Source organism: Procambarus clarkii, chromosome 5 (assembly GCF_040958095.1).
Source record: "Procambarus clarkii isolate CNS0578487 chromosome 5, FALCON_Pclarkii_2.0, whole genome shotgun sequence".
NCBI classification, from domain to species: Eukaryota; Metazoa; Arthropoda; class Malacostraca; order Decapoda; family Cambaridae; genus Procambarus; species Procambarus clarkii.
Window position 1 is genome coordinate 39984653 of NC_091154.1, and position 15944 is coordinate 40000596.

Sequence of the window (15944 nt, forward strand, 5' to 3'; positions counted from 1 at the left end):
GTTTTTGTTAACTTGGTTAAAATGCTATGCATATTAGTGCTTTGTGAGAATGTACTGCCTAATCACCAAAATTTGTAATGAAATGATGAATTGTATTTTCTTGCAAATACAGGTAAATAAGTAAATAAATAAATATTATCTAGTGTCTGCTAAATTCAAAGTACCCAGTACTTGTAAGTTACCAGTTTGTATACTTTATTGACTTCCTTTTATAAAGTAGTGTAATAAAATCACAACAATCTAACAATTACATTTATTTCCATCGTCAGTACAAAGATAATATTCTCACCTGTAACAACCTGTCACACACGGCGGCACACTTGCCTCGGCACGGTGCACCTACACAGTTCTCACACACAGATGAGCAGCTTGCTATCTTTGTATGCTAAATTATATCTATTTTGAATACTACACACAAAACTGGAGAGAATTTCTTTACTAACTGTTTAAAATAATTCTTTCACTGATATTAAAGTTTTCTTTGATAAATTTGGAGGCACTTTTAAGTTCATGGCTGTGCTGTAGAGAAGATGCAGGTCCATCATGCAGCTTATAAAGGAATGAATTTTATTAAATCTAAACATATGGAAGAAATCTTTTACATTAGGTAAATAATTTGTTTGAGATTTCTTTGTTTATTAAAGGAACATGATCCCTCATACTTTCAGTGTTGATTTTGTTGAAAATATAGATTGTTGAGCATAATGAAATATTCCTTTCTGAGCCAGTCCATCAGATGCTTCCTGAGCCACAGCCAATATGGCTCACCAAACATAATAAAAATTCTTATGCGATAGACTCTCGGTGACTTTGCCCCATAGCCTGACAAGCATCTTTCCAAATGTTTTGTCAGAAAAATTAATGGCAAAGGTAAACACTGGTAAGTCAAATTCAAGCCACCACTAAAGGACTAGCCTGCTATGACACAAAAGCAAGCCATACCCACAACACCTCCTATACTGTAAGTGTTAATTGGATAATGCAAGACATATCAATTTGCATTCTGTGAGCTATTGCTATAACCTACACTACTCACCACCACCACCAGGAGGTAGAATCCTACATGTCAATAGGGATGGAGGAGCTGGCACACCCACTTAAAGCTCAAACTGCCCAAGCAAGCTTAGGAAAGAGGGGGACAGATAATGAAGGAACAGGAGCATCCGAGGTATTGCCTCAAAAAGAAGGGTTTCACAGTGCACGGAACCCTATTTTTGAACTGAGGCCCTCTTAGATTTTCCAAAAGCCAGCTCTCCATGTTAAAGAAAGAACTAAAACTATAGAAACAGAAAACAGACAGGGCACTTACCTGAGTGGGACATATGAAGAGTTAGACCTATGTATAGGATAGTACAATCATCACATATAGCCGAAGCATCTAGAGACTCACTAACATCAAATGAATGACAAGAGCCACAGGACCACACAGTAGGGGCAGAGTTAAAGCACATTAGGAAGAATCTGAACTGTGAATTTAAGGTTTGACTTCCATATGCAATGTGCATTACAAACTTATGAAAAGGATATACCTGATAAAAACTGAAAGTAGAGCAGAGCATGAGAGCAGATGCACATTACATAGCATGAGTAGAGATGATGAAAAATAAAGGCTCGGTAAGACCAAAGAGCCTGGAGCAACATGATCGGTGGACAGAAGGCAAAAGGCAACAGGTCAGATGAACCGAGTCAGAAAGATGACATGACACTAAAAAGGCAAGCAATGCACACCAAGGTAATAATGACAAGAGCATACAGTCATAACAGGTAAAAACATGATTTCCATCCCAAGAACAACAGATACGGGGAAAATGCACATCACAAGAGGTACATACTCAGCCTTCACATAGACGAAAAGAGCATATATAGCCAGAAGCTGAACTAAAATATATAAATAAAACCAAAGCCATACTACACCCTCAAGCAAACCAGGGTAGGGCACAGTAACTTCGTCTGCACACAAAGAAGAAAATTGGAGTAGTTCTTCTGAAGTGTTTTTATTCCTTGTTGAAGATCAGTAGCAATGTGGGGTTTGTAGAATTACTCAAAACAACCTAAAACTTCTTAAAATACAGAAACAAGAACTTAAAACATATTTTCCTAATGTTTATTATGAATGAGAATATAAATAAACATAATTTTACTTGAAAATGAGCTAATTTCAAAATGAAATAAGACCAAAATAAGTGGTGACACCAAAGGAAGTTGATGATCTGCGACAACTTTGACCTTTGACATGACCCACTATTTATATTGGTCTTATTTCATTATAAAATGAGCTTATTTCAGAGTAAAATTATATTTATTCACATTTGACATTCATTTCCAAATATTATGTAACAGTAAGAAAATATATTTAATTTATTATATACTGTATTTACATAATTCTAAAAAAAAGTTTCAGATAATTCTATGGACTGGCAATGTGCAGGCTAGGAACAAAGTCCCTAGACACAAGCAAGGCAGTGGATCACAAGCAAGTAGAGTAATTATCAAGGTAAAGCACTTAGCAAGTGTGACTACAGTATATAGCTCGGTGACGTGCATTTCAATCATAATTACTATAAATACTATTTATGATGCTAATACAAAAGAAGTAGGACATAAAATTATTCATATGAAATGAGACTGATCAGCTATATATGCACCGAGAGGTGTGCTGTAATCCACTTTTTAGTGATTATAAACACAAGAGTTTACTTTGGCTCTAGACTATGTCCAGAGTCAAAGTATTCCTACTGGTTGGTTAGTAAGCTTTTGTGGTTACCTTAATACCCCTCCAGAGGTTGATGGGCATAATGCTTAACATTAAACCAGAAACTGATTAACCAGAATATCTAGTTATAACCGTCATAAGGAACTGGATGCCAATCATAGTTTTCAATTTTGGGTCCTGCCTTCTGTTGGTGGTGGGGAGTGTTGTAGTGTGAAACAGTGGTTTAAAAGAGATCTAATTAGCATTCCTTTAATTTCCAATTAACATTTTTAGGGAGCAACGAGGGTATGACTTTGCATGTTGTAACAGGCTGGTCCCATGGTAGTAGACTGAGTTAGACTCTGCTCTCTCCCCTCACCAGTAATTTCCCTGACAACACTATTTGTAATTATATAAAAATGACAATGATTGTAAATAATCTAACATGACCTATGTGTACTGTATGTTTTATAAGACTGTTATTTTTGCCAGGCTAGGAAACAAGGTCTCTGGGAGCCAAGCCTCAGAATACTGTCCTGGTGGGCCATAATAACTGACTCTGGATACATCAAAAATATCAAATTATACAACAGTGAATGAAGCATATAATAATGTATGGACAATTAATATTCACAAAATATTTTTAGGGCAATTTAAGAAAGTTGGTACAGTATTAAAACTATTCATATATAGTACCCAATTCTTGTTAAATTATTGTATCTAGATAAAAACATATAATGTATTCTACTATTAGACAAGAATTTGTGAATATCAAAGCAGCTCTTGCATTAAATTCATAAACAAAATTAACTATTTAAAACTTTAAGAGCTCACTTATCTTAAAAAAAAAAAAAACTTGCTTAACCAAACTGATATAAACCCAACAAATCAGCACTGAATACCCAAATAATATATATACTGTATATGTATGTATTATATACATACTGTATATATATATATATATATATATCAGTATATATATATATATATATATATATATATATATATATATATATATATATATATATATATATATATATATATATATATATATATATATATATATATATATATATATATATATATATATATATATATATATAAAGTGTGTGTGTATGTGTGTGTATAATCTATATATGAAAACAAATAAATACACCATTGTTCAAAACAACAGTAGAAAAAATAACTAACTTTATTACAAGTGCTATGAGATCAAATATATCTCTATCTTTGGTATAATGAGAGTTCATTATCATTCAGAAATACAAACAATAAGAAACAATGCACGTGGGCACATGAGAACTGAGATAGCATGTTTTTGCATTTATTTCTCATACTGTAAACATTTCTTACATTAAATTCTGCATTTCACATGGGCAAGTGCATTCACTCCTATTAGCTGCATAAGCGAATGATGATGTAAACAGGAAAACTAACGATGATATAAATTTTGTAATAAAGGTGCACACTGGGACAAAAATAATATTGCTGTGTTGGATGACAGCAAAATATGATATATTTATAAAAAAATAAAGCTGTCAAAGTCGAGGCTGACCTCATAAATTGATGTGCCTTCAGAACTGCACATTTCTTTGTATTAAAGAGAAGAATGAAGTTGTAAAAATAACAAATAATAAAATTAATTACATTGGGGGTAATGTTTTCCTGGCAAACACATTTTTTTCATTATTTAAATAATGTTGATGTTTCCACAATGTTGTGGATTACAAAAGATTATACATAAACATTACATAAACAAAAGCTTTAAAATATGTCAACTGTGTATTTGCTGGGATATTTACGAATCATTCAGATCAACTAAATATCAGAAAATTGAAGATTGGTGATGTGAAGAAGTGACTAGATACAGAGGTCATCTTGTAAAAAGTTTGAGTTTCACTAAAAATGAGTTGACTTTCACTAAAATATTATATTACAATCCAGTACTATACACATACGTACGTGCAAACACACCAGAAAGCAACAATTCAGAAATTACTTATATGTACACCTCTTGAAGATGCAGTTAACTGTGTATTCTCCCGCCCCAACCCCCAAAAAAATAAAAAATAAATGTAAATAAGTTATTGTTCTTGAGCATTTCAATTAAATGACTCCTAATATTAGTTGTCTTTTGAGGAATGCACTAAACAGCAAAAACAAATAATATAAATATCTTGAGCAGGGAAACTCTGTGATGAAAAGTAATAAATACATATTAAATTTTTGCCTGGACACTAGTCATTTTCATGTCAGCTAGACTTTAGCGAAACATAATACTTAGACTTGTTGAATAGGTTTGCTCTTGATATGCTGGAGTGAGCTAGCACATAACAGTATAGTGCCCTATTATGTTAAACAGTGAAAGCATAACAAATTATAATTTATATCTTTACAATGTCAAACAATGAAAGCAGGACTAACATAAACTTTACATTCCAGTACAGAGCAAATCTATAGAAAATAAAATGCACAATGCTGCACGCCAAATTTCAATAACACACATTTTGTATGGTATTCTATATCATACATACACCTCCTACAGAGGACATCATATATTTCTTAGTCTTTATTGGGGCTCTACCTATATACACCTACACAGATACATTTGGAGTGTAGAGACTTCAGTATAGGCATCACCATAAAAGTAAACCACTCATTTTCTCAACAAGTATAATCAAGACTATTTAAATTATGTATGTTTTTGATAACTATTGTGAGTCTCCAAGTTTGAACTATTGCTTAAAAAATTTGCACTTTTTCTTTATCTAAAGCAATAGCTATGAAGAAATGTGTACAGTATTTATAAGCCTATGTCAAACTTAATTGAACCTACTTACTGACAATTGTAAAAATCAAAACTCCTGTCTTGCTAATGTAAAGAAAAGGAAATTGCTAGAACAGTCTATGCAACAGTTATAATTCTTTATATCTTTAAACCAATTTAAGTAGTTGAAAATAAATGTAAGCTCTTATTTACCATTTTTTCAACTAGATGTTATAATGTATTCTTAGGATTCCTTTGTAAGAGAACATATTTTTTGCAACTTTTGGAAAAGTCAAGGGAATTTATGAAACAATCTACCCACTATTCTTTTTGCCACGTTAGTGATCCTAAGCAAAATCCCACTAAACTGTACAGTACGAGTTTTATTCAGAAGATACATTCACATAAACAGGTACATATTTAACAAATCTGCTAATGGCTCATGCAACACCGTTGTAGTTTTAATTACACACGCTGAAGAAATTTGTTCATATCAGATTGTTCACATGAGACTGAACAAAATTGCACAATGCTTGTTTGCATCAGCTCTTAGCATACTGTAATTGTTTCTATTCACTTGAATACATATACTAAATAAAACCCATTTTTTAAGGTGAAGAGGCACTTCCATAGTAAACCCGACAAAAAATTTCTAGAGAACTCTAAGCAATATAATTTTCCACAATGGTAGGAACAGAAACTGCTAATTGCCTCAAAAATTTAAGGCTGTACAAAGTACCTAATAACTCACTAACAATTTATGATTTATACAATAACTGGACATGAAGAACAGCACCAGTAATGTTCACATTCATGCTTTTTACCTTACAGACTTTAGTAATACACAAACTTAAATGGTGATAAATAAATACTCTTACTACTATTTTCATAAAACACTGAAATTGTACCATATACATCTTAGAGTGAGCAGCAATAAGACAACCATTAAGACCAGCAAATTCACATATACATGTTTGTTCGTAAGTAAACATACAACGGAGTCTTCACACTAACACATTCAAACATTATATAAACACTATGGACTCTGTTGATGGATAAGTAAATTTTCGAGTTCATCAGCAGACCTCAGCAGGAAGGCTGCCGACTCTCGGTAGCCAGTAATGAGTTGCCGAACTGCTGCCACCTCTACTGCATTGAGCGTTGGCCGCGTGGGTTTAGATGTTCCCTTGACACTCAGGTCTGTTGGTCCTGGTGGGATTAGTCATTGATAAGATTTGGAATGAAGCAGAATTCCTCAACTAAGAATATAGAATATTGTTAATACAGTAGCTATTGATTAATGTTTGATTAAATAAATGCATGAGCATATTGCTGATAATAAAACAAAATATAAAGAGACATGAATATACAGCATTCACTTACCATTAGCTAACATAGGTGCAGAGGTAGTGGCCAAAAGAGGAGTAAGACCTGGTTGGGTATGTACTGTTGACCCCGTAAGTGAGGTTACTTTTTGGAAACTTTGTTGGAATGATGCCTGGAACATAGATGACCCATTCATTACTTTTGAGTCAGCCATAGGTCGCTCTAGGGCCTTAGCAAGAGCAGACACATGTGGTGCATTGGATTCAGTCTTTACCACAGTGTCAACTAAACCTAAAGGTTTGTCTGGTCCCACCTGTAAAAGATTTAATATATATACAGTATATATATATGTATACAATACATATAGAGTACATATACATTTGTCATGCCACCTATTTTTGGAGATATGTCACCTCAAAACAGCCAACTACTGCAGTTTTTTTGTCCATGTTGATCAATAATGACCTCACAATTATTTTGCATTATTCTATATAAACAAAATACTGTATTTACTTAGTCAATATTGGTTAACATTAACAACAAAACTTCAGAGATTGGCTGTTTTTATGAGATGATACAACTCCAAAATCAGGTGACATGACACTACCAGTATAATAAAATGTAGACGACAATTATAATTTATGGAAATTGGAGAAATGATGACGTTTCTGTCCATCCTGGAACCATTATCAAGTCATGTACGACAAAGACTAGGACACTACACGACTTTATAATGGTCCAGGATGGACTGAGACCTTGTGGTTTCTCCATTTTCTAATGTGTAGTTTAGTCACCAACTCTTCATGAACTTGTAGATGTGTAAGTTTAGGCTGATATGTCTGTATTTTTCAGCTGCAATTCTTTTGTTTTTTTCATAAAGATAGTAATGATTCATGAATATTTGCATTCTTGGAGACTTTGTAATTGTAGGTATTTTCTAAAAAGTAGTTGCAGTGGTAGACACAGCTCGTCTGTCAGCTTCTTTATGATTATGAACTGAATATCATCTACACTTAAACAGTGACACAAAGGAACCTAGTACATCAGCTATGTAGTACTGTATATACAATACTAAGAATAGCATGGGTCCTATACTTACTCTTCTGAGACTCCATTAATAACATTTCCCATTCCCATTTTCCATTTACATATTATTGTTACTCAGTTTCCAATGTTTTAGGTGTTTTCCTACTCAATTGAATACTTTGCAAGTTACTCCAGCCTGGTCCTTTAGCCTGTGTGATGCATGATGCAAATGAGTGAAGGAACTCACCGGCGTAGGAGGCTGGGGGTTGAGTGGGTTTGGCTGGGCAATGGGCTCCAAGCCAAGCCGCATCCTCTTGGCATTCTGTGCCTCGTTCTCACAGGCATTGGCCAGGATCTGCTCTGCCTGGATGCTGGTTAGGTGTGGTGGCGTGGGGCGTGACGGCTGAAAGGAACATTCATATTAGTATCAAAACGGGATGTTGAATGAGAAGGAGGATGGGGGACAGGGAAGGAAGAGAGAGAGAGAGAGAGAGAGAGAGAGAGAGAGAGAGAGAGAGAGAGAGTGTGAGTGAGTGAGTGTATGTGTGTATATCATAGAAAAATCATGTTGCGGTTATTATTACAAGGCTTTTATAATCTGTGACAGTATACAGTATCTGCTCTTTCTATAATTATAGAAGTTCCGAACAAAAACTACAATCAGTGCAAACTCTTAATATTATCCAGTATACTATATAGTATATATGTATAAATACAATGTACTGTATCTATAAGAGAGACTGTTTTTGTGAGGTCAAGGTTGAAGGCCAGACACTTAGGGGTAGCCCTGCCTAACTTTCACATATGAAACATGGATGCATCATAGGCCAGTTGGTGTCAGCTGCAGTGTCACACTTTAAGAAATATCAGCATCTAACCCAACCCCCATGCAATTTTCATGAGGAAGGGAAGGGAATTATCTGGGGGAAAGAGTCAAGCCATTGACACTTTCCCCCCTTCCCAATACTATATAGTATTGGGAAAGGGGTCAGAATAAGGATTTGGGATAGGATGGGGAAAGGAATGGTGAACAACCATTTGGACGGTCGGGGATTGAACGCCGACCTGCATGAAGCGAGACCGTCGCTTTACAGTACAGCCAAAGTGGTTTTCATGAGGATTGAAATACTGGTTGTGTTGTCCATAGACTTATTTCAGTTCTTAGTTATCAAATTTTCTGAGATAAAAAAAAAAGAAGGGGAGGGAGGGTAGGAGAAGGGTTGAGGTGAATTGTTTGAAGATAGGGGAGGGGGAGAAGAGGGGGGATGTTGGGGATGAGGGGGGTAAGAAAGATGGAGATGGAGGGAGAGTGTGTGGAGAGGAAAGAAGAGGGGGAAGGGGTGTTGGGGAGAAAGTTGGAGTGGGGAGAGAAAGGTGCAGTGCGGAGGAGAGGGGAGAAGAGGATAGGGAAAGAGTTATGAGAGAGGGGACAGAAAGGGGAGGGAGAGAGAGAGAGAGAGAGAGAGAGAGAGAGAGAGAGAGAGAGAGAGAGAGAGAGAGAGATCTGTGTGCAAGGAAGTACTCCTTCAAGTATTATTATAATTATTACTGTAATAGTATTATCTTGCTATAACTTCCCAAAGGTAAATACACCAGCACTGGTGGGTGAGGGGTCATCAGTTGAGCCGTAGTGCTCATAGAAAGAACAATTACGTTCCACTACTTTTGTTCTCATCCTTTGTTAAGTATACTGTGTGTTCTTGTTTGCTTAGGTCACACAATATTTCCAAACCAATAAAAGTCAAAAGACAAAAGGCTTAGTAAAACTCAGCCAACCCTTTTGGAACTGTACCAAACTGTTGTTGAAAAATAGAAATATATAAAACCCTGATCCTTTGCTGAAAGAAGTAGATCACACCTCTTAAAAATTCCTCTCATACAGTACTATTCAAATGTTTTTGATTTTGTTGTTACTTTTAAAATTTGTTATGGAATCTTGGCCCTGTCCAAGAGCATTATAGATGATGGCACATAGGTTTCTCCCACTGATTTTGTCTAACCTTACAACATTACCGACCTTTATAGACCGTCTATATATAATTCCCCCCTATAATCATTTTTCCCTCCCTCTCTTCTGCGTTAGTAATTATCCCCATGTAATTCTTCCCTCCCGCTAATACTCACCGTCTCCCATCCATTAGAATCTCGAGTTCTTTTGTTTCTCCTGCAGCTTTTCAGGTAGGTGCGGATCCTCTTCCGTGTCCTCTCGGCAAACTCTGGAAACTGGCGAGCGCAGGCGTCGATGATGGCTTGGATTTTCTCTTTGGGTTGTTTGCTGATGGGCACAATGCGGTCCAGGTTCTCGTCCACAAACAGTCGCACAAACATCTGTTGGGCAGATCACCGGGTGTGTGATTAATGGTGATGGAGAATATTGCTTGATTAATAGTTGGGGGAGAATACTGCTCAATGAATGGGTAGGGAGATTACAGTGTGTGATTACTGAATGGTGAGATTACAGTGTGTAATGACGGCATGGGGAGAATACTGATAAAGAAGAGGAGAAAACACAGTGTGTGGGATAAGTGCTGATATAACAATGTCCATAATAAACAAGCCACGCTGTAGCATAGAAAACGTGAGATGTTATTTTTTACCTAGATCATAATAAACCTACGAACTGATTAGCAAGCACTTGAGTTTAAAATTCAGAAAAAAAAACAAATATTTTCTCCTTTGACAAGCCGCTGGTGTTCTGTCCCCCGTCGAGGTAAATTCCGGTTAACGTGAAAACATTTAACTACTATTTTATTCATCTTTACACTTAAGATCTTCACAGCTACAATCTTCATCACCACAACTCCCACCACAACTAACCACAATCACTTTCCACAACAACCACCACGACTAGCCACAATCATTGCCACAACAGCCACCACAATTATCCACAATCACTGCCACAATCACCACCACAACTATCCACAATCACTGCCACAAATACCATTTTCACATTAACTACCATCACCACAATAACTGCCACCACAACTACCACCTTCACGACCACAATCTCCATTTGAGAATCTTGAGACACACACCATGAGACAATTTAGGTTGTACTTAAAACACTTCCCTACTCACATTAAAGGCCTTGAGACGCTCCGGGTCGTACTGGGCGTCGATCTTGTCGTCGTCATTGTCGTCATCGGCGTCGTCGTCCTCGTCGTCCTTGTTGCCGTTGCTGGAGGTGTCTTCAGCGTTGCTGGCGGTGTCTAGCGGCGTGGCTGTGGCCGCCCGCTCGCTGCCCGACGGTGACGCACACGGGCTCTGTACACGGGTGAGACCAGTACACGGTGAGCTACCCCCTGCCTCCTGCTCTTACTACAAACTATACTCTTTGCTGTTTGCCTCTCAACTACTCAACCACTTGGGCTGGACGGTAGAGCGACGGTCTGGCTTCATGCAAGTCGGCGTTCAATCCCTGACCGTCCAAGTGGTTGGGCACCATTCCTTCCCCCCCCCCAGTCCCATCCCAAATCTTTATCCTGACCCCTTCCAAGTGCTATATAGTCGTAATGCCTTGACGCTTTGCCCCTGATAACTCCCTCCCTCGCCTCTCAACTTATTACCGACGCCAACGCAAGAGCTTATACTCACCAACAAACTATATTCATTCATTTTAAATGTAATATTGATCATTCAATTATGAGGTTGGATATATGAAGGTTAGGTAGTACGTACCCTCCTCTGGACGTCGTTCCTGGTGAGGCCGAGGGGCTGCGTCTGGTAAGGCGTCCACTCGATGGGGTTTCTGGCCTCCAGCTTCCGCTCCACCTCTGCTGCAGGCAGATAGAAAACGACAGTGAAAACCCCACTGTGTTTCAGGCCTCACTTTCGTAAACCTCGCCGGATTACACCCGGCTCTACGTGGGCTACAGTCGTTTAAGCATAAAACTATATTTATAAATTATATATGTAACACACAAGACAATAGTCTGGTTTCTTTCGTCCGCTGCAACATAATATGCAATGAAAAAAAAGAGAAGAAATGCTGTAGAGTGTAGTCAATCTCAAAAGTTACACGACAGGGCAGAAAATAAAAAATTCACCTTTAGTCATAAAACAACTATGTTGAATATATGAGAACAATGATCTTGGTACAGTTCCTTCCCTCTGTCTCCCCTGTTCTGCCAGCAATAATTGGTAACTTGTAGGTTAACTCACTGACTGCACTTCTGTGAACACCCAAATCACTGCAGACTCACAATGTTCAACTCTATTATAATCTTAGCTTTAAGACGTCATGAGTATAAATGACTGCAATAATTCATCCTACAATACTTTATAGTCATGAAAGTGTAACTATCTACCGTGCTGAGGTGAATGTATACACCTTCCAAAATACTTACAGACCCCAATTTATCTTCATGGATGAAAACCTTCCAAAAAAATTGGGCCAGAAGTAGGTAATAACTGGATTAGGGGACCTGAATGTAAACACAGGTCAGGCCTTGGGCTGAAGAGGCGAGAGGAGAGTAGGTAGCGAGGGGGAGAGTTGGGGAGATGAGGGGAGAGATGAGATAAAGGAAGCTATAGATAAATGAGGGAAGAGATGGAAAGGATTACGGGCTCACCATAGCCCGTGCTACTTGGAACTTTTAGCTCTACGTAGCTGAATCTAAAACAACAAACAAGAGTGCGGAGAGGAAGAGCAGGGAATATGGAGAGACCGTAGAGGAGAGAGGATGACGCGCAGAGAGTGTAGCGAGGATATTACGACCCTGGAATGAACGAGGGGAGGACAGCAAACAACGCCGGATCAACCAGGCTATAGGAGCGGGGCCACAGTTATTAAGGTAACCCCCTTGAACGAGAAGTTAGTGGAACACAGCGAGTGAAAGATCACTCTAAATGATTAGCAGAGAACCACGCTAAGAGAGAGGTGACAGACCAAATGATTAGTGCGTGAAGAGCACACACTCAATTATTAAAAGCTACAATAAGCTAGGGACCAGCAGCAGTAGTTATAGGGTGTCTGTGAGGCAGAGCGGGTGCTCTGCTTCAAACCTGACCCATCACTAATGTTACAGGTGGATACACCCGTTTAATGGACTGTCAGCGTGAGGGGTGGCAGGAAGGGAGGTATGGTGGACTGGCGAGAGGGGAAATATTGCGGGACTAGCAGTGAAGGGGAACAGGTAGAGGGATGACAACACTAGGAGTTTGGCAGGGAGGGAGGGAGCGAGAGAGAGAGAGAGAGAGAGAGAGAGAGAGAGAGAGAGAGAGAGAGAGAGAGAGAGAGAGAGGCGGGGAGGGGGTAGGGGAATAGAAAGAGCGCGCTAGGGGGTGTGAGAGTGAGGGGGAACAAAGAGAGATGATGTGAGGGGTCTGGCAGAGCTAGGGAGCAGGGGAGAGAGGGTGCTAGTGGGGTCTGGCAGAGGATAGGGCGATTTAGTGGTCTGGCAGAATGGGGGGAGGGGAGGGCGGCATGAAGGCTGACGGTGAGGGGGAAGGTATAGAAGTGTGGGGGGAATACGAGAGGTACGTCAGAAAGAGGGGAACAGGGAGATGGGTAGGAGGGAAGCCCGCGGCAGGTGGAAGACAACGCTGATAAATATGGGAAATAAGGGTAAGCTGATTACGGTCGGCTCCAGGCTCAGGCCGATTATGTAATTTAGTGGGGAGGCAAAGGGAGGTGAGGGAAGAGGAGGGGAGAGGAGGGGAGGTAAGGGAAGGTTAGGGTGATGAGAAGTGTCGGGAAGGGACGTGTTGTATAGTGAGGAGAGACACTGTGCTGAGAGCATAGTGAGGGCATGCGAGGAGCGGAGAAGTGATGTGTCGTAAAGGGCGGGAACGAGACGTGAGATGAGACAAGTCATTAAGCTAAGACGGTGTCAGAAACCTGTTAAGCACAACAGAATGCTCGTTTAACATGTACGCCCTTAACCCACCTAGCGTCAGTCATCCAGTACTACTGGAGACAACTCTTGTAGCAGCTCATAACGGTCAACGAAAACAACAATCCCCCCAAAAATAAATGATACTATCAAAAGGGAGTTAGGACAATGCTGAACCAAAAAACAGCAGCTGTTTCAGTGGAGCTGAACTGACTCAAGCATCGCAAGGAAATGTTATAAATAACAATATTTGCAATGTATATTTTTTGCAATAAATAACATGATAAATTTGAAGCGCAGCCTAATAGGCGTCGGAAGGTGGCAAACCTCGCAGAGACTCAAGTAGGCTAGTAATACATTTACCAAGACAGGCAGAGAGAGAAGGATTTACTGAGACAAATACAGAACAGAATGAGCAAGCTGTATCCAAGCTTGTAATTAATGTATAAAAAAATTAGGCTGAATGTACACAAATATACAGATAATTAAATTCGAAAATAAAGTTCTTGGATCAGAGGAAAATATTAATAAGGAACAAAACATGAAATTAAATTTCAAACTTAAATTTTTGAAATTAAAACAAAACATACATAAATTTTATACATGAAAAGGAATTTATCGAACTGGACAAAAACTTGCAGCAACCAGATAAAAAAAATGAAATAACAAGAGAGTACAGAAGCTATTATTATATAACATTAAGAATAAGGCAATAAAAACGAGTGAGATATCTCCCTGAGTACTGGAAGAATGCGAAAAAGAACTTAGCTACCTACTTGCGAGATTTTTTGGGGGGATTTCATTAAAAATAAATTGGTAAACATTATGCACCTACAGCCAAAGCAGACTGGTAGAGGCTGCTCTAAATTACGTCCATCTCACTGTCAAAACACCGGGGAAAGTGTATAGAAGAGTGTTGGTGGGCCCTGGTGAGCCCCCTGGTGCTGGTGAGCCCCCTGGTGTTGGTGGGCCCTGGTGTTGGTGGGCCCTAGTGCTGGTGGGCTCTAGTGCTGGTGGGCCCTGGTGTTGGTGGGCCCCCTGGTGCTAGTGGGCCCCCTGGTGTTGGTGGGTCCCCTTATGCTGGTTGGCCATAGCTTTCTTGGACTATTGGATAACCCGGCAATGAACTAGGACCGTAGAACTACGGTCTACGAACGGTCTACGGCAATGAACTACGTACAAACAATTCGAAGTTTGGAAAAAGCCCACGTTGAAATGCGACGAGGAAAATATGATACGATAACCATACAAGATTACGAAATTATATGGAAAAATAAACAACGATGATTTTTTTTAATCATCAATGGGTAAAACAAGAGGCTGTTATTGAAATTACCAAGACAATATAGGTGAGGAGAACACGAGAAGATCCTCTTCAGAGAGTGGCAGAGGATTGACTGGGCACCAGGAGGAGCCAGTATGCACCACAACTACTGGAAACTTTGCCAATACTTATGAGCAATTAAATAGTGAAAAAAGGACACGAAGAACACTGCTCAACTACTGCAGCCATAGTTAATGTATCTCCTCCCCCCCACACACACATACACACACACACACATACATACATATATACATTCATACATACATACATACATACATACATACATACATACATACATACATACATACATACACACACACACCCGTGTATGTGTCCAAACTCCTAACAAGCCAAGGTTGAATGAAGGGGAAGTATCGCCTGACAAGCATCACTCAGTTCTACACGATGACAGTAATCAAACAGGAAAGATAAAGGTGGGCCGCAACATCTTCCTCGACTTTTAAAAATAGTTATACATTAACCAACCACAAAACTAGTCCCTCTGCCAGAGAAGGGTAACTGTTCGAGCGTTGACCAGAGAGTGTACAAGAGGAGACAGCCCTAGGAAGGGAAAGAAACAGGAGACGGTAGCAGTAATAAGTGGTGCCTCAAGGCCCACTACTGAGACCACCCCAACACCTTGACGGAGGTGGTAGCATCTTAATGGTCACTCTCCAAGATGCTGCAAGACTGTTGACAACAATAGTGAAACAATGGAACACAGGTTTAGATTCAGGAAAGATCTGGGTAAATTTGGAAACAGGATTGTTGAATTGTGGAACAAATTACCGGGTAATATACTTGACGTGGGTTGGCTGGGTTGTTTCAAGCGTAGGTTAGACATATATGAATGAGTTTGGGTGGGTATAAATAGGAGCTGCCTCATAAGGGGTAAAAAGAGCGGCCTTTTATGGGGTATCAGGCCAACACATATGTTCCGATGGATGGTTGTTAGACTCCAATCCTGACAAATGT

General features: G+C 39.0%; 1 protein-coding gene across 3 annotated transcripts in view; it reads right to left on the bottom strand.

The window, feature by feature from the left end:
* Positions 1-4398: 4398 nt before the first annotated feature.
* The window catches only part of LOC123763296 (nucleolar protein 4), a 196722-nt gene continuing 185176 nt past the window's right edge, over positions 4399-15944 (bottom strand). For 2 of the 3 annotated variants that reach the window (XM_069301625.1, XM_069301638.1), the window contains exons 6-11: positions 11490-11587; positions 10890-11075; positions 9936-10139; positions 8059-8214; positions 6843-7098; positions 4399-6668 (exon numbers count right to left, since the gene is read on the bottom strand). In XM_069301625.1, coding sequence (XP_069157726.1) covers positions 6496-6668; positions 6843-7098; positions 8059-8214; positions 9936-10139; positions 10890-11075; positions 11490-11587 — 1073 coding nt within the window. In that variant the 3' untranslated portion in view covers positions 4399-6495. The remainder of the gene's footprint in view (positions 6669-6842; positions 7099-8058; positions 8215-9935; positions 10140-10889; positions 11076-11489; positions 11588-15944) is intronic. The other variant, XM_069301632.1, reaches the window with a different exon arrangement.